The following is a 19602-nucleotide window of genomic DNA, read 5'->3' as shown; positions in this document are numbered from 1 at the left end:
GAACGTCATTGTGACGTCGTCGGATCTCGGGGCTCGGTTCTCGCGATACTTCAACTTTATAAATACACGCCTCCACAGCAATCCATCGCCATTTGACAGAGGGAGAGAGCAGGGTGTAGTCATAGGCTAATTAGAGCAGGGACAGAGAATACAATATTGTTCTTGCAATTGCTCTAACCAAAATCGCTAGTGCAGAGAGGAGGATAGAGGTTTATTATTTTTTCTTCATATTTGGCACTCCCCAGCGCTTTTGGGGTGTCCCCCATAATTGTGCATAAATATTTCTGGCTGTCAAAAGTCATATCTGTCAGCAGTATCTACTAAATAATTTTTAGCACTCCTCAGTGCTTTTGGGGTGTCCTCCCTAATTGTGCATTAATATTTCTGGCTGTCAAAAGTCATATCTGTCAGCAGTATCTACTAAATAATTTTTAGCACTCCTCAGTGCTTTTGGGGTGTCCTCCCTAATTGTGCATTAATATTTCTGGCTGTCAAAAGTCATATCTGTCAGCAGTATCTACTAAATAATTGTTAGCACTCCTCAGTGCTTTTGGGGTGTCCTCCCTAATTGTGCATTAATATTTCTGGCTGTCAAAAGTCATATCTGTCAGCAGTATCTACTAAATAATTTTTAGCACTCCTCAGTGCTTTTGGGGTGTCCTCCCTAATTGTGCATTAATATTTCTGGCTGTCAAAAGTCATATCTGTCAGCAGTATCTACCAAATAATTTTTAGCACTCCCCAGTGGTTTGCGCTCAGAATGGATTCAAAGCAGTCCACATATGATCTGAATGAGCAACCAGGTTCTGTCACCAGTCCTGATGTTAGTGTTCCCAGTACGTCATCTGGCCAAGGCGATGTCAAACAACAGAGTGTTTCCAAATTAGTGCAAAAAACAAAAACCCAAAAAAAATTTACTGTATTGAAGCGAAAAAGAAGTGTAACTGAGCAAAAGTTAAGTGACGATAAAAAAAAAATTGCAAGCATGCCATTCTACACACGCAGTGGCAAAGAGAGAATGAGGCCTTCACCTTTGGGTATTAGTGGCAGATCCCAAAAAGTTACCCAGCCTACAATTGGTGCACAACTACTGTTACGCGTCAAAGCCGAGCTGCAAGATAACAGTGAGGCATTACAGGAGAATATTTGCTCTGATTCACAAATGATAACAATCCCTGTGGAGAGTCCATCCAACAGTGGGATGTCTAATCATGAGCATTCTGCTGATGTGTGCCTTAATAGCCCGAGTGTAGCCGGTGATACCCAAATTGAGGATGCCACTTTGGAATTAGAAGAGGATGAGGGGGAGATTTATGTAGGCGACGAGGGCGCTAATGATGATGTTGATGATTATGATGCAGACAGATACCAAATTGCCTTTCTCAATTTCTATTTATATTCTAGATTATATAACGGCTGAATAGTTTTCTATTTTACTCCTAGTGGAGAGAGGATCTGATGCAGACAGATACCAAACTGCCTTTGTCCATTTCAATTTATATTGTACAGTATATAACGGCTGAATTTATTAGTATTTTATACAAGTGGAGGGGGGCCTAGAGAGACAGAAACCAAACTGGCTTTCTCCATGTCAATTAATATTGTACAGTCTATAATGGCTGAATTTTTTGTTTTTTTAAAAAAGTGGAGGGGGGCCTTGAGAGACAGAAACCAAACTGTCTTTTTCCATTTCTTTACATATTTAACTATGAGTGTAGGGTGTAATATACATCCAAAGACGATGGCTGCATTGCCAATATGCATAGATGGAGAGAAAGACAATCTGTTTTGTGTGTAAAATAAATGAAGGCCTACCAACGAAGAATTAAACAGTTTTTTTGGATGATTTATTACCTCAACAATTAGATTACTTATCTCTAAAACAGTTGGAGCACTAAATTGGGTTATTTTAGGCACAAAAACATGTATTTTCCAACAAAATAGCAAAACCAAACCAAACAAAACCAAAACCAAAACACGCAATGGCGGTTTTGCAAAACCAAAACCAAAACCAAAACACGACGGTAATCCAGATCCAAAACCGAATCCAAAACCAAAACACGGGGGTCAGTGACCATCTCTAGTAGGTACATCCTTTAGTGTTAATATAATGTGAAATCAGAGACACAACTTGATTTAATCCTTTACAAATAACGTTTTCTGAATAAGAAGCTGGAGCATGATTAAGAAGTGAATAAGAAGCTAACTTCATCCTCGTCATTAAACTATATAATCTACACGATGCTGTATATAGCACAATTATCTATGGAGATATGGTCTTAGGAACTGAGGGTTGTTTGTTCTAATTAGATGGAGTCAGGTATGAAACTCTGGGCGGGGCTGGGGTCATTACGTAAATGTGGGAGGATCCAATGATATCACGGGTGTTACTGTTGTGGGCGGCACCACAGGGCTTGTGATACTTCTGGTGTTTCTTCTAACGTCACGTGAGTAGTTGTGGCTGAAGTGGAGTCACGTGTCTCCAGCGGCTGCTCCGGGACAGTAACCGAGAATGGAGTCGCTCCGCTGCTTGTTCGCTGTGCTGAGTGTGCTGGCTGTGGCCGCCGCAGCTAATACGGGTGAGTATGTGAGCGGATAGCAGGGTGGGGGTCGTTGTTCTAACTTGTGTGTGTCCAGAACTCCAGTGCCCTCTCCTCAGGACTTAAGAGCCGGTGCTGCGAGACCTCCTATTACAACGCGGACGGACATGTACAACAAGTCAGACTAGGGGCACTTTCCTTGTACTTGTCGTTGGCACCCCCGTACCCCTCTCTGACTGCATACGGCAGGCATCCCCCCGCCCCCCAACCTTCCAGCCCCTCTGTCTGCGTACGGCGGGCATCCCCCCTCCACCACCCCTCCTCTGACTGCGTACGACGGGCACCCCTCCTAGACCCCTCTGACTGCGTACGGCGGGCACCCCCCTCCCACAACCTAATGACTGCAATACAGTTATACTAACTGTACAGTAATCCCTAAGTACACATTCCAAGTAACCAAATCCTTCTTACTAAAGTAAAATGATTTCATGTAATCCAGCTCTCCTTAGTCTTTGGGGGTGGGGGATAAAATGTGAAAGTGAGAATCCGGCAACAAACTTTTGTCTGAGTCCTTATCTTGCTTTTTTTTTGTTTGAAGACAATTATGAATGTATATGGCTTCATAAAGTACTTTGGATGAAACGTTGCCACTAATCCGTTTAATGGAATAAATATAGTTTTATTGACCCACACATGCTGTTTCCCTGGATAAAATGTATCTCACTGGTCTTGTGCCATTGAAATGCCCTTATCTAGTCAGCCTTTCATAACTTGGGCCATAAAGTAAACCCAAGTGAAATGGTAAATATCTGTTTAATACATGTTTCCCTAAAAAAAATAATGTATTTAAATACCAACTGGAGAGGGCTCTTGCGCTTTTTCTTTATGAAAAAGCCATGTTATCTGAAAATTTCCCAGGCCATAAAATCCACCCATACTACCTTTTTCTTCTACATATAAGATACATCAGTTATGGGAATAGCTTTCCACTTATCTAAGACTCCCATAGTCCTTAGTTTTACCAGGGTAATTAATCCCCCTCCCATTTTCTACCCAAAAGCTATAACTAGTATGGACTGAATTTTATAGATTTAACAAACTTGGGTCACATGGATGTTCCCCCTCCCTAGATCTTTAGTAATCCTGTTATTTTCCGTTTAGCAAGGTAAAATAAATTTTGTATGTTAAACATAACAGGTAGAAAAATGAGCCTCTCTAGGGGAAAACATCAACACATTGGAGTGCTACAGTAGGGGTAATAGCTAACCACGAAGGCACACCTTTAAAACTTAAGGCTGTGTTTTTGAGGTGTATCCTCCTCCCTGCCCCTCCTTCCTTAGTAGAACTTTGCTCTTATTCTTGATAAATGTTATTTAAAATGATCTTTTTTATTGTTTTTCTTTATGCTGTATGAAAAACCTCAAAACAAATTTTCCTGAATTAAAAACCAAAACAAAACCAAAAACCTTAAAGCTGTAACCCAGGGAGGGTGAAAAATAAATTACCCAGAGCCACAAGCGCTATTCCGTGTAGCTCTGGTTCGTTTCGCAACCATAGCTGAGATGTGACTGTGGGGGTAGATAAGAAGTTGCAATTGCGTAGATTGTGGTGGTACAAAAAATGTTTGTGGGTGCTATAGTATTTGAGACTGGAAAAAAAATGTCTGTGAGCCCCTCTTTCTCATGCAACATTAGGGGAGGAAGCTATGTATGAGCAAGAGTACCAGCCACTAGCCTTCAATTTTTTGTGGCATATGATTGGTCTTCCCTCCACACCTCTGTCCCTCTTTAGGTGGGTGGTAGTGCAGCTTTATGTAACTAGGCATTCTGAAATATCTTTAGTTGCTGGTATTTGGATAATCTCATTAAAAATAAACACGGCCTCACCACATTCCTTTATGAGTACATATTTAAATTCAAATGGCAAATTAACCAATACAGCAGTATTGCTTGATAGTCATTAGTCAGAAGGTATGTGTTGTAAACAAACTCCATGTCTTGCAATGTATAGATGTATAGGAATTTAGTGGACAGGCATAAGTAAGGGCAAAGTTAATAACTTTAAGTTGGGTTAAACATTGCACCGACTCATAAACCTCCAATGACAATACAAATATTCTGGCTATTCCCCTGAGTCATATTATACTTCCCATTAGAATAACTTATTGCAGTCTCTACTGGTGCCAAAGCAAAACAAACATTGGTATGATTGTTATTTTGTGCTCAGATTTACCAGCTGTTTAAATACATAACCTGATTAACAGGACTTTGTTTTTTTTAGATAAATCGCTCAAGTGCAAAATGTAGTTGGTACCTGTCATACTTTCCATGCAAAGGTTTCCTTATCTGATTTAGTTCACTCACTCAGTTGGCTATGTTTACAAATTGTCATGATTTAACAAATTTAGATGTATTACTGTATAGTAGTATTCATATAATTGACTAAAGCAAGACATGGTGTACATAACTTACTATAATTGTCAAAACTAATATTTAACAAAATGGAAAACACCCTAAAATAAATCAATTGGCTAGTTCAATGGTACGTATAGATTCAGATGCACATGTTTCAAATATCCCCTAATTGCTACACAAGCAGCCTCGGCCATTACAGGTACCCATACACTTAATCTTGTCTGATATGGTTGTTTTAGATGTGACTGGACACACATTGCACACGTATGGGCCCAAGAATTGCAGTAGCCTGGTCTACGTTCTGTTCAGATGTTGATCCAGGTGGCTGGCAAATCTGTGATGTCATGTGTGCACTGTCCTTGAGACTGTAGTAAATGTGCCCTCCGGTTCTGCTATTTGGCAATCTTACAAATCTGCTACTAATGGGTCAAACTGATTGGCCGGTGTATGGCCAGGGAAGAGCAGAAGCATGGCAAATATCAATTAATGGGGTTGTCTGGTGCATATAACCTACTTCTACTGAGACTGCCTCTATGAGCAAATGACAGTGGGAGGTGTAAAAGTGGCCCATGCCCTTTAGTGCCTCTCACAAAAAAACAGTATTTGTATGGCAGAGGTTGTTTTTTTTTTTTTGTTTGTTTTTTTTCCACGCAAAAAACCTAGTGAATAGCTGAAATCTATATACCTCTCAGATGCACTAAAATTCAAACCTTGGGATGACTTTTTCAATTTCCTTAATTGATCTGTAAATATTAAAGCTGCAATCCCACATAGATTTTTTTATTTTTTTTTTATAAGCATGGCTCTATTTTCTTAGCTATATTCTTTTAAATCATTATCTGCTTTTCATGATCTCTATGAAGGTTATACAATACGTCTGCCAGGCATTGTCTGCTACAGACTCGCAGCTCTCACACAGCATGTTATGTGAAGGCAGAGGGGGGACTGCCTTAAGTTGGTCCACACACTTTTATTTTTTTGGTTTAACATTTAAACTTGTAAAACATCTTGTCAAATATTTTGTACACATGCTGAAAGTTTTACTTCGTGTATGTTTTTTAGTAAAACTAATGTCACTTGTCCAGTTTGTGTGAAAGGGAAGCTGTATAACGACCGGAATCAGAATTCTCGGTGGCCTAGAAAATAGGCTCAGCAGAGTGATTGCGGCAGAGGTCCTGCTGGGTGGGACGTTTTTTTTTATTTTTTGGGTGCTTATTTGTTTTAAAGGGTGTGTCTTTTAATCTAATATTGTACACAGAGTTCTTTCTCTGAGATCCTGGGGCAGTTATATTTGAGGGTGACAGGGTCCCAAGAAACCCATAGCTCAAAGACCAGATTACCTATATGGTATCTGTTGGTAAAATCTTTACATGTACTGTATACGACTGGGAACATGCTACAGAAAATTTTTCCCACTCCGATATGAATTATTTTGTCTACGAATTAAAGTCCCGATCAGAATGCTGTATAGTGTGTACACACTATACATGTGTTACAAGATTTGCCTTAAGATCTGTGCACTTCATCTGTCATAACAAACTGTTGAAAAGATCGTGACTCTGTAAACTCTATGAAGATCTGCCTACACTGCTGGTAGTAAGTCAGTGGATCACCAGTGGATCCCAAACTTTCTCAGTTTGAGGCACCTGTAGGGTCTCCATCATTTTTTCAAGGCACCACTAAGTCACAATAATTACCAAGTAGTTGCCTGTTTTGCTTACTATGAGCCCTGGCCGCGGCACCCCTGTGAGATTACCGCAGCGCACAGTTTGGGAAACATTGCCCTCCATCGTTTAGAGATTTTTATTCCGTTTATAAAATCAAATGAAACCATATGATGCAATGTACTTTGGTATGATAAAACATGATCTGGGGAGTGTACACACTAATGCAATATAGGACCCAACAGTCTTTGTGTGAATGGCACAATAATCAGGTTAAAAAAAAAAGTGGGCACTGTTCATTGATGTATATGTAAATAATATTTGTATCATTGTAATGTTTGTCGTCACAATGTGCTAGCTATATGTTTTCAGTGTTGAAGCAGGTGTTTGTTCCCTGATGGTCTAGTAGATCCCTGAATGTGGGTCTTGGGTTATTTGCAATATCTTGGCACAGTATACAATATGATCTTGGGATGCATTGGTTGTGACGCCCACTCCTAGCAGGGTAGTGCAACTCTTTTTCTTTCTCGCTATAGAATGATGGCCTTCAGATGGCTTGAAAGTGTCCACAAAAACCTTTCCAGACTGATGAACAATAACAATTGTTTCTCAATGATCATTGCAGATGTCTTCTCCTGGGCATGGTGTTGCCTCAAACCTAAATACTCCAGACTTAAAAACTGCCAACGGCTCTTCTATACATATACTATGGTAGCACTTCCTGATCAAATACTGGAGGGCATTTAGATCAAATGACCTTCTTTTTTGATAGATAAGCAGTGAGGGTGCCATTGCTCCTTTGTTAGATTTTACTGTATTAAACATAAAATAAGTTGTTTGTCACATGAAATTAGATTGATCAAATATTACAACAAGTGATGACTTGGATGACTGCTAACTATGTTCTGACAAGTAAAAGAATATTATTTGAAATGTATACTTTTTTTTTTTTACATAACTAATCAGTATTTGGATTTTGGGATGTTTAGTTATTAGCAGCAGCACAAGTTAAGGCCAGATAATTAGTGAAACAAGTACACATTTGCTCTCCGTGGAGGTTGCAATACTGGGCTGCCTCCACTATGTGACTGTGACAATTGCACTTCAACTAATTTCAGTTTGTTATTGCTTAGACTCTTATATGTTCCTGGGTGGGGGTGTATTCCAGAGACTATCTAACAATTATATTTTAACAGAATATAAAACATGTCTGTGTTCTGCTCTTATAATTGTATGCTGTTTAAATCCCAGCTGCAATAAAATAGCTATGAAAATGTTTTTACAGAATGCTCCATGACCAACAACACAAGTTGTGAGACCTGTTTGAGCAATGTCAAGGTGAGTGATGGCTGTAGCTGTAGTAAAGGGATGTTACCCTAAATAAACATTGTAAAATCTTGTTTTGGTATTATGGAGACTTTCATTAAATACTTATTTCTATCGTTTAGATGCTTTGTTTATGTGATAAATACTTTTGTGTCAAAAAAGACAAAAGTATTATAGGAGTGATGCCATAGATTTTTCTGGATAACTTGGTTCTGCAATAATAAAAAATTTTTTTTTGCTACATATTTAGATGCTTTGTTTGATATTTATTGCTTGCTAAAGTGAACCAATTATGCTACAATTTATCATGCTCATTTGTTCTGTTTGATGCCTCAAAACCACTACCTTTTTATATTGCGTTAAAAAACACAAACCCCCACAAGTACAAATGGCAGTTACACAGTATATCAAATGTGGTTGTTAATTTTGTTTTGTTTTTATTCAGGGGGTCAAATATGTTCACTTTTGGTAAACTCAAGTGAATGGAGTAGGCAGCTTTTGAAAAATATGCAGTGCTATCAAATGCAAGTAACAATGTGAGTGGGTATGGGGGTCATTGTAAACAATGGTTCCATTTTCAAACCCAGTTACATGGATTGTACTAGTGTTAAACATTGGTACACAGCATTGACACCAGTGGTTATGAAGCCTTAGAATGTCTTGTTAATATAGTTGGGCATGCTTCACTGAAAGCCATATCGTCTCCTTTGGGGACATCTTAAGTCTAATTGTTCTAGTGATGATTAGTATATGAAAGCAAGGTTTTGTTTTTTTGCTGATGTTTCAAACCTGTTTAATTGCACCAAAGCCAGTGACACTTTATTATTGTTGCTCTTGGCTATGATGGGAAAATATTTCTATGGTACACATCCAATCTGATATAGTGCGTCAAATATGTAGCTAAAATAAACCATTTTTTCCCCTTAACTTAATGCATACCAACTTGTCCAATAAAACTTATATAAACACAATATATACTGCTGGCCTCTCTAGGCAATAGATGTTTAAAATAAAAACATTACTGCAGATTCTCTTTAAAGCTCTTTATTTTGTATAAATTGCAGGAAAAAAAACAAGACTTGAGTCATGTGCACCAATGACATGCATCCTGGTATTTTGGGAAGGCAGCATCAGGATGGGGACATGGCCACAACACAAATGTGGCGTGCTTGGCTGCCCCCTTCTCTCCACCCCTCTACACCAAACCCCTGTATTGTTCACTTCTCCTCACAGCACTGGGTTCATGAGTTCAATTCCCGACCATGGACTTATCTGTGTGGAGTTTGTATGTTCTCCCCGTGTTTGTGTGGGTTTCCTCCCACACTCCAAAAACATACTGGTAGGTTAATTGGCAGCTAACAAATTGACCCTAGTCTGTGTGTTAGGGAATTTAGACTGTAAGCCCCAATGGGGCAGGTATTGATGTGAGTGAGTTCTCTGTACAGTGCTGCGGAATTAGTGACTCTATATAAACGATGATAATTGCTGTGTGCCCGGCACCCGTTCACAGCTGCTTCTGCCATGCACAGAATGAACAGAATACTGCCCTACTTGCCCATTGCTCAGGACAAAGCTGTCCCAATCAGGATGGCAGGGCAGAGCCGTCAAATCGGCACTGTCCTACATCTGTATGGTTGAGAGGTATGCAATGAAATAGAGTGTTAAGACTGTTTAGATTGGTAAACATAACATTTACATTTTTAATGCAAAGCATTTGAATAACCTGTTTTTCTGAACTGGTTTTGAACACGGTCACCCTGCTGAAAGAGTTTGCAAGTTCACACTGACTACTGTGTGTGCTCTCCAAGAACTGGATACCTTCTATTAGTGTGATTCAATGTTCTTTAAAACCACCTTACAGGTAGCAGGCACTGAAGAATTATATGGCAGCCATGTTGTAGTCTAATTTGGTAACATGCAGAACACTGAAGCTGTCGCTATAGCACTTGGCATACTTAAAAGAAAATTTTGCAGCAAGAAGCCATAGCAATAATGTAACAGACTGCCTGCATACACACCAACAGTCCTGTTTTTCTGTGACTTTGGTGGGTGGTGCACTGGAAAATGTTTGTCCTCACCTGAAATGTAGAGATTTGAGTGGATCAGGGTCTGTCACTGGCTAAACTACATAGTGGGTAAACCTTCTGGATGGTCCCTTCCTACTCCCTCTTGAGTTGAAATGCTTTAGGCAAATGCATAAACACTTATGTTCACAATGAATTGTTGTTTCCACAACATGGCCCATAACTCATTTGCATGCTCTGATGCTATGGAGTAACGTGAGTATGATCATTAAATGGTAATGTGAGTTAATGTTGGATTAGTATACACCTGAAATATTGGGATAATAGTCTATATGGAAGGTGACACCCCTCACCCTTGTTGTATGTATTGATTTCATAATTGAAGCTATGCGTAACTGGCATTGTTCTTGAGATGAGCTGTATTACAGGGCTGTGTATATCTGTTGCTTGGTAATCTTTGCAATATTTTCTGAGCTGAATCTAGTTAAACTGTACTAAATTAGCTTGAGTAATCATATGCCAATATCATCTATTTATATAGCGCCGCAAATTCTGCAGCGTTGTACAGAGAACTCATTCACATCAGTCTCTTCCCCATTGGAGCTTACAATCAAAATTCCCTAACATACACACACACAGAACAAGAGAGACTAGGGTTAATTGGCTGCTGTTAAATTGCCCTATCGGTATGTTTTTTAGAGTGTTTGAGGAAACCCACGCAAACACGGGACATCATAGTATTTTATGGGAATTACAACTTCATAACAAACATCAACCAGTTGACGTGCCTCATGCTTCAACAATTTTTTTTGTGAAGTAAGAGGTTGTATCCACCTTGTGTGGACAAGGAGTATTCTTTATAGGTGTCTTATACTCATTTTATTCAGAACTGTTGCTTTCAGTTAACTACTTTCTAGCTGTTTGGTATTGTTAACGTGTGTCTGTTGTGCTCAAGAAAACTGAACGCCTTTTTTTTTGCAGTGTCTTTGGTGCAACACTAACAAGAAGTGTCTAGATTATCCTGTAAAGAACATCCTGCCTCCCTCATCGCTATGTAAACTGAGTGATGCTCGCTGGGGAATATGCTGGGGTAAGTAAATATTTGTGTCTCAGAATGTTGTGTACGTGTCCATTCTTATTGCACGTTTTGAACTTCTGGTAATGGTTTTACATATTTGTTTAATATTTACAGTTTGTACCTGCTTTTCTTCAACAATTTACATGTAAACCAACAACTGAACATATTTTACACCAGGTGCTGTGTATTACGGAGCTTAAATATAGCTAAAGTAAGTTTTTAAAATAAAATCCATCAATTAAAACTGCATTGCCCCAACTGTTGTCACTGACCAACTTCCTGCCTCCCTGCAGACTATGGGTTGCTCCATACAGCAGTTTCCCAGGGATTCATGATTTGTCTCAAAGCCCCAGTCACAAACTAAGAGGAGAACCAATCAGAAGCCACAATCGTAGAGTTTGCAGCCTATGATAGGTTGCCCTGCTCAGCTTCCACCGCCTCCCTTCAGCAGCTGTTTCAAAGTAACAGAGTTTGCTGGATCTTTATTACAGAAATTGGTAAACCCAGGAAAAATTACTAAATGGAGCACCCACAGGGCTGTGTGAGGAAGGAGCATGTGGTGACATTTAATGATTAGGGGTTAATGCAGCTTTAAGTGTTTATTGTTTCCTTCTTGAGTAGAAAGAGATAACGAACGGAACATGGTATTGAAGCCTAAAGCGTCAGTCTTGTTGTTGGCTCTGTCTCCAAGATAACTGTATTGCTCTGTAAACATTGGTGGTTCAAACAATGACTGCACATTTGAAGAACATGCTCTGCTTTCCTTTTTTTAACTTTAAGAACCACTTTTGTAAATGTGTAAATATTGGCGTCAAGCTATAAGATGTGTTATACGTTTTGTTTTGTAGCATAAATATTCACACTGCTGTTGAGTCACAGGACAGTGCGTTCTTTATGTAGAATGTTTGTAGATTTTTGCTTTTTAAGGATTTAGTTTGTTTTAATGTAAGTACTGCATATAAATTTGTCTTTTGTAGGCTTGTTTCTGGATTTGCCTACAGACATTTTTCAACTAAACCTTAAAATCAACATCTCGGTTGTCTGCAAGGTTAAATGTTTTGTTTCTGGTTTTTATAACCCCCAATTGCACAAAAGTCTTTGTTTCTTAGTCAGGATTGGCTCTTCAGCTGGGAATGTGCATGTGCTCTCATGTGACTTGTTTAGATTACAAGACCTGGCTTTCCAGTTCTATTAAGAGTTCAGAAAATGCATTGTATATCCAGTGTTGTTGTTGGACAACAAAATTGTGCTGCTCTTCACAAGTAAAACATGGTCATTTTTGGAACCCCATCAGCTCTCATAACATATACAGATCTACTTCACATACAGATTTCTGATGTGGATACTGTGGTCTCTTTAATCAACTTCATCTGTTTTGTGTGCAATTTGATCTCTTGCAGTGCAACTGCTGCTGCTAATCGTCATCTAATGATTACTTACAATAAATTCTTTTGTTGCAGTTAATTTTGAAGCTTTGATTATTACTTTGTCTGTGCTTGGAGGAGTCATCATCTTGTCCCTGATTGTCTGCTGTTGCTGCTGTTGTAGGAAAAAGAAGAGCAGGAAGTAAGTATCGTATAATTGCGTTATGACACTCTGAAGTGCAAAATGTTATCTGCAGCAATACTCTTGGTTAGCTGTGGGAGCACTGCTACTTTACTATTCTAAGATTTCTATGTCAACATGAGCAGCTCAAAAACTTTTTTTTTTACATTGTACAAAAATAACCCCTTTACAGAAAACTCATGGGCCCCTTTAGACATCACATTTTCTCTTCCTTTATTCATAGCAGCCAGACAATGAGTATGGAGCTGGGAAGATAAAATAGAGAGCCACAAAGAAATAATTTCCCAGAGCCTGTAAACAAGCTAACACAAGGCCTAAGTCAAGAGAGAAGTGGCCAAAAAGAGGGGGACACTCAAAACAATTATCCTAACTGGAAGAAATGAGGTGGAAAAGTTGACAAAGCTGTATTTATGCTGTGACAAGCATTGGCTGCTTTTTCATAGAACTTGGGGCCCAAATCAGAATGACTCTTCACGGACAGGGTAGTTTTGTAGGAGTCTTTATTTTTTCCCTCTAACCACTGTAATCAAGTGTCACAGAACTCTGTGAATCTGTCACTTGCAGAGATTTAATATCCTCTGTTCATATAGAAGTCCATTCTTGTATACCCTAGTCCTTTTTAAGGAGGGTGAAGGGGGAGATCTCCAACAAACCAGTATCCACTTCCTTTGATATTGAGGTATTTCAATAAATACTTACACTCTTTAATCTTCATCATACATCTCTGCAATCTCCTTCTATTCACACTTCAGATTCCAAAATCCTTTGTCGACTTACTTCCCTTTCCCACCCTCTTGCCTGCAAATCTGTTTCCTTGCCTAGGTAAAGACCATACAGCTGCTATTCTTCAGGGGCAGCATTGGTACATCATGTCTGTCACTCCAGGAAAGAAAAAATTGCATCTGTATCGGTCTTCTGCAGGCTATATTACATGTAACACCAATGGCACTCTAGGTGGATATTATGATCTGGTGGGACCAACGCAAACCTGCCTTGGTGTTGACTATTAGTCTGGGGGCAAATGTCTGTATCGCTACACCTCTGTAATGCATGGTACTGCTGGCTTGTGTATGGAGGACCAATCCCTTACACAACTGCACATTAAACATGTCTTTGAATACAAAACACTTAAACAAATGTGCATTAACAATTACAGGTGTATAGATATATATATTTTTTTTTCACAATTGTACATGTTTACATAAATGTTGATGCGGCTTATGTAAAAAAAAAGGTCGTGTTTTTGGTGGGAGAATATTAAACATTACTATTAGGATTGCTCCCCACATGAGCATTTAAGAAGCACTGAAATATAAATCTTAAGTGTCCTCATTTTAATTTATTAGCACAAGTCTGGAGACTGAGAGGTCCATAAGAGAGAAGGAAGAGAGACGAGTACATCAGGAAGAAAGGTAAAATGAATGTTACTTTTGTACTTCAATCAGGAATATGAAAACTCCTGTCCTTGAGGACCAGCATGATGTCTGCCTATTTGGGGGCAGCTGTCCTTTTCATGAACTTGGCTAAACTTGTACAGCTATGCATATAATTCCTGGTAACGTCCATATCTTGTACCACTAGAATTTGCATCTCCTGAGGGACATAATTATTTTGCCCTGTTTATTAAGCAGTTAGGAAAGAAGTTAGTGGGGTGGGTGTTGGCAAACTCATACACTTTAAAAGAGTATGTGGTGAAGACCTGTTTTTGTAACGTGTGTTTGTTTTTTTCCCCCCCCCTATATTTCAGGAGAACTCAAATGAAGAGCCGCCATGATGAAATAAGGAAGAAATATGGTAACTACTGCTGCATACACATGTCACATGTCTTGTGAAATTCATGCTGCTTAACAGCATGTCATGCATGATGCATGTAACGCTAGTAGAAGGGTGGGAAGCTGACGTGTTTCACTTTGAGAGGAACTTAAAGTTCCTAGTCTCAATGTGGAGAGGTTGTTTCCCCCCTGCCAGGAGAATCCGATCAAGGGTTCAGACACCCCAAAACAGTCTCATGTCTTCCTGAATTAAATACCCTCCTATTGGCTTTAGCCACATTTCTTTGTGCTGTGGCTTTTAACAGCTGCCTGCAATGAACACTATAAAGTGAGGTCTCAGGCTATTTAGTTAAAATACGTAGTGACAAAATAGCAATAATCCTCCCCCTGGCAAGTACTGCACATTATTCCAAACAAGGCCCATGATATCTTGTAGCCTCCTAATCAGATCGAAAAATTTGTCACAAGCCACCAATAGTCTTGCCGTATCGCCAATTAAACACTCATTTCATTAGCTGTACGCTGCAGGAAACACCTTAGTGCTGTGATTGGCTAGTGCACTAAAGTGCAACCTGTTGGTGAACTCAAATCAAAGTGCTTAGAATGACTTTCTATAGTGGATGCACCTGTTCCTGGTCAGCTGACTGATCAGAGATTTGGGTTTTCAATATTTGTGTTGTCCCCCCCCCCCCCCCCCCAATCTACCGGTACAGCAGTTTGGGTATATCTGGTAACCATGCAAATAAGATTTGAAAGCTGCTTCTCTTTTCTGCTGTCTTATGGTTAACAAAGAAAAAAGAACATTCTTCCATTGTCTGTGGAAACACTGGTACTATGCACATTATGTATTTTCTGGGTGGATGGTAGAAATGTTTAATTTCTGACCCTGTTTGTCTTTCCACTTTGGAAAGACTCCCATGTCGATTGCTTTGACATCTATCCATAGAGACCAGTGATATCTGTGAGCTTTCCTTTTTCCCTTTTGTTTGATATTGTGCCAAGTCTTACACCCTCTTCTCTTCCTCCTCCCAAAGAACTGTTTGTGTATATTACACATGCAGAGCTTAAATTCATCTTGTGACTGATAATGAATAAACGACACAAGATGTCTCGCTTTGTATCAACTGTTTAGTGCAGAAGTTTCAAAATTAAATCTTTTGACCTCCTTTATGAGGTGTAGTGCAAATTGCTTTGGTTTCCACTGTTGTCTTTCATGGTCTACACAGTGCACTTCAATATGCAGGCCGGCTTTCTTGTCTTCAGAGGCTTTTATGCAAACTAGGTTTGTGAGGAAAAAGTGGAAAAATCTGAAGACATGCTGCACAAAAGCTTAATGCTCCTCAAAAGTTCACTTTTGTCACTGTGGTACTATCAGAAGTTTCCATATGAAACTTCTCAGTCCAACACATGTCTTGGGCTACTGTGATGTGCTGTTAGAATTGCAGACTGATGATTGAGTTGAAGTAGAGTTGCTAAGTGATGGTGTAGGGGATTACTCTGTACAACAGACTTGTTTTTGAATTCTTTTTTTATACAGCAGGAAGCTTTGTTTAAAGGAGATGATCTACCCTTTTATACTAATCACTGCTGCTGGTACCTCTTGGTTGGTTGAATGGTTACGTCAGCTTATAGATGTATCCGCTGCAGTGAAAATAAAAATTCTACCTGCTGGCAGAAATTGGATGCCACTATTATGCTAAAGCATTTGATCAATGTCTCAGACCGACAAAGCTGGCATTTATCATAGTTGATTTTTAATCAAAGCTTTGCTATAAAATGCTTAGTAAGCACAAATAACATTTTATATACATGGATTTCTGCACAGTGAACCTTATTAGTTTTTTTATGTGCATGCAGGAGAAACATTGTTTTGTGTTTTTCCTGCATTAAGTTTGTTTAGCTTGTCTAAAGGCTTACAACTATTTTGACACTTCACTTCCAGTTCAAGAGTCTATACTGAGCACATTCTGCCACCATGTGGGGACTGTTGAGTACTAATGGTGGTCAAACATTTTAACTTGTAATTTGAGATTTCAAATAAAGCCATGGAAATACAAGTTCCAAGTCGTTGTTGAAGCTTGTTTGTGTGCGAGACTGCTTAACATTGTTTCACTACATAGCTAACATGGATAGTTGAGCATTAAGTGCAGGAATGAAGAGAAAAACAGTTTTGGTAAAACTATCTTGTATAAAGCCACATATGCTTTATTATGTCAGTGTCTACTTTTAGCTCTTGTAAATACACGAAAGCAACATTGTAAATTTGTAATTATTTCAAGACTATTGATGATCTGAAGGAGGGTTTGTCTTATTTCTTGTTCATACTTAAGCTGGCAGCATGTAACGTCACAAATTTAAATGTAAAGTTATACCAAGACTATAAAAATATAAAAGGGTTGAGCACAGTGATGCCAGTAGAAATTAAATAATCCTTTATTTCATCATAGTCCATCTGTTGCTGTTAAATGAAGTGAGACTGGATCGAAAAAAGGTTCTGTTTTTTACGGACTTTATAACTCAAGTTGGATTCCTTAACTTGGACCCATCTCCTACACACAGTAGTCTTCCTCTCTGACCTAATAATCCTGAGGACACTTGTTCATGAGCTTCTAGTTTGTAGTGAATTGATAGGCTACAGTTTCTTGAATAGCAGTTACAAGCACAAAATAGCTGTATCCACTGTGTACAGGTGACAGGTTCACTTTTTGGAACTTTATCTTACTGACAATGGTGTTCAGTAAGCACCGGGGGGCCATATATTTTCCCAGATCAATAAACAGGTCATTGAAATACTATAGTAGAAAAATTCTGAAGCCGCATCATAATCCAGACACTAACTTATATTTTATATTTTTTTTTCTTCCCTTTTTCTCTAGGTTTGTTCAAAGAAGATAATCCTTATTCCAAGTTTGATAATTAAGTTGTGTTTTTTTTTTTGTTTTTTTTTTGGATGATCTTGGTCTTTAATAAAAGGTTTTGAATTCTAGCCAATAAATGAAATCATATCCCATAATCCATAACCAGCAGTACCCGTTGAGGTGTGCAGGAATGACTACAACCTTTTTTGAACGAAATTCAGCCAAGTCACCAGCAAAAGAAAATTTGTGTCAACTATCTACTACTTCTGTACTTCTACAGTGCTTTGCAATTTTGGAGGGAGTGTGGGAATCTTAAGGAAAACCGTTATCCCTCTTTGCAGACAGACCATTTCAAGACATAGGGGTAAATTTATCAAGCTGCGAGTTTGAATGAGATGTTGCCTACAGCAGCCAATCAGATTCCAGCTGTCATTTTGTAGAAGGTAGTAAATAACTAGAATCTGGTTGACAGCATTCCACTTTTTCAAACCCACAGCTTGATAAATTTACCCCATTGTCTTTGTATTTAATGTGTCATATAACTAAAGAACGGCCTACTATCTTCATCTTTAAAGCCAGACATACCCACTTCAATCCATAGGTGTGTTGCGTGTGAGGGAGTTCAGTTATGTCTTGATTCCAGCTGTTCTCCATTCCAGTCCTTTTATTTGTGAAAATACTAGATGAAACGTCAATTGGTGTTGAGGCAAAAATCCTAATTCTAAATGTAAGATTCTTTAGTGCAGATTGGATATGTGGGATTGTTACCCTTGCTTCCTGGGTAGAAACATCCATCTTGTATGCAGGCACTGAACATTTATTGTAGACTGTTATTGACTAAAGAAGCACCTTATGTGAAATTGTTGTCGTTAAAATTTTGTTTAGTTTTTTTGCCAAAAAATGGTCCCAGTAAATGTCCACTGTAAAGCTGTTGTGTATATACCTTACTGATATTTAGTTGATGTTATAATGTGAATGCCCCTTGCTGGAGTTCACTGTTTCGGGGCTGAGATAATTATACATGTCTGCCAGGGGTTTTTTGTGTCCCGTTTCTCGACAACACTCCAGACTTTAACTGATCTTTTTTCTTTAATATTTAACTACAGTGTACTAAATTGTATCCAGAACATTTGTTTCTCGTCTACTCCCAGATATAATCTAACAAATGTACACTAATTTGTTAGATACCTGTAACATTACAATGGCCTTTTCCCCACTCGTGGTGAGGTGGGTCTGTCTTTAAACCAATATTTTCAATCCCCCTTTCTCTATGAAATTCCCATTAACATGAATGAAAACTTCACTGAAGTGAGACTTTAAACACGCTGCTGCTTGTTTGAAATAAGGAAGTGGCACTAAATTGTTATATCAGGTCTGTTATTCTGATCAAATCTATGAGTGGTGGTCAGGATTATTTTGGTTTTTAACACCATGCACCAACACCCTTCTATTAACTGAACCTTTTTATTTCTTGTGACTTAACTGCAACTTGTTTTGGACAAATGGTTAAGCATTGTTAGCAGACGTTGTATAATCTTTTGTGCACAACCCACTATGAATCTCTAGTGCCTTATAGAAGTGTCAAATATATAATCTTATTTATGAAAAAGTTTATATTGCTAGTATTTTGCCATTTATAGCAAGCTTCCTTATAAAATTGCCACATTGCATCCTTCAGTAAATAAGGACAATGGTGCTTATACCTAACTAGTAAACTTTGATTACTTTATTATGCTGTCTGACTGTAAAGTATAACTCCAATGTTATCTGTTCCATAAGCTTGATCAAAGTATATAAAAGGGCTGCTTGGTTGTAACACTAACACTTCTAGTAATGTTGTTTAACTATTCTGCTCATATCATTGTAACTAACAAGTGGGTTGTTTTTGTTTTTTTGTTTTAAATCCAATAAACAGTATTTTGCACACATGTGCTGTAAGTATCCAAAATCATTTTACTGATGCTTCTGATCAATAATTGTGCACTCTCTGCATTATCTACCCTTTTCATAGACATGCTGGGCCTGATTCATTATGGCACATAGTTGCTGATTTTGAGCAAATGATGCGCAAAATCACTACTCGTGCCCCGAACTGGCAGATACTGCCGTGAATGCAGGCCTGTTCTGCGCAGCAGCGTGTGTAAAGGACACTTACAATAGGGTACATGTTCGGGACGGGACCTGGGCGGGAAAGGGGCATTTTGCAGTAGTGAATTTACATTAGGGGCATGCCATACTTAAGCACATGTAGCCACAGCCGTATCCAGCTCTACGGACGTCAGAGTAACCTGTTTATCTGCCATATCTCTTGCACCAGCTCTAGAACTAGTATGTGGGTGTGGGGTAATGGTGTTTAATAA

The 19602-nt window shown here is 38.7% G+C and overlaps 1 protein-coding gene across 1 annotated transcript; it reads left to right on the top strand.

The window, feature by feature from the left end:
• Nucleotides 1-2397: 2397 nt before the first annotated feature.
• Nucleotides 2398-19170, top strand: PTTG1IP (PTTG1 interacting protein). Its single transcript, XM_075180261.1, has 7 exons — nucleotides 2398-2579; nucleotides 7904-7956; nucleotides 10950-11058; nucleotides 12507-12612; nucleotides 13959-14024; nucleotides 14360-14406; nucleotides 17261-19170. Exons 1-7 carry the CDS (start codon nucleotides 2513-2515, stop codon nucleotides 17302-17304), a joined length of 492 nt encoding a protein of 163 aa, XP_075036362.1. The 5' UTR covers nucleotides 2398-2512; the 3' UTR covers nucleotides 17305-19170.
• The last annotated feature ends 432 nt before the right edge of the window (nucleotides 19171-19602 follow it).

The sequence above is a fragment of the Mixophyes fleayi genome, chromosome 7 (genome assembly GCF_038048845.1).
Source record: "Mixophyes fleayi isolate aMixFle1 chromosome 7, aMixFle1.hap1, whole genome shotgun sequence".
In the NCBI taxonomy this organism is placed as follows: Eukaryota; Metazoa; Chordata; class Amphibia; order Anura; family Limnodynastidae; genus Mixophyes; species Mixophyes fleayi.
Note: the sequence above shows the minus strand (reverse complement) of the source record. Positions and strands in the feature narration are given on the sequence as shown.

Bases quoted from the DNA above. Each gene is read 5' to 3' on its own strand.
- PTTG1IP (XM_075180261.1), top strand. From the start codon at position 2,513: ATGGAGTCGCTCCGCTGCTTGTTCGCTGTGCTGAGTGTGCTGGCTGTG. The intron at 7,957-10,949 runs GTGAGTGATGGC...TTTTTTTTGCAG, and splicing joins CCTGTTTGAGCAATGTCAAG to TGTCTTTGGTGCAACACTAA. The intron at 12,613-13,958 runs GTAAGTATCGTA...TTAATTTATTAG, and splicing joins AGGAAAAAGAAGAGCAGGAA to CACAAGTCTGGAGACTGAGA.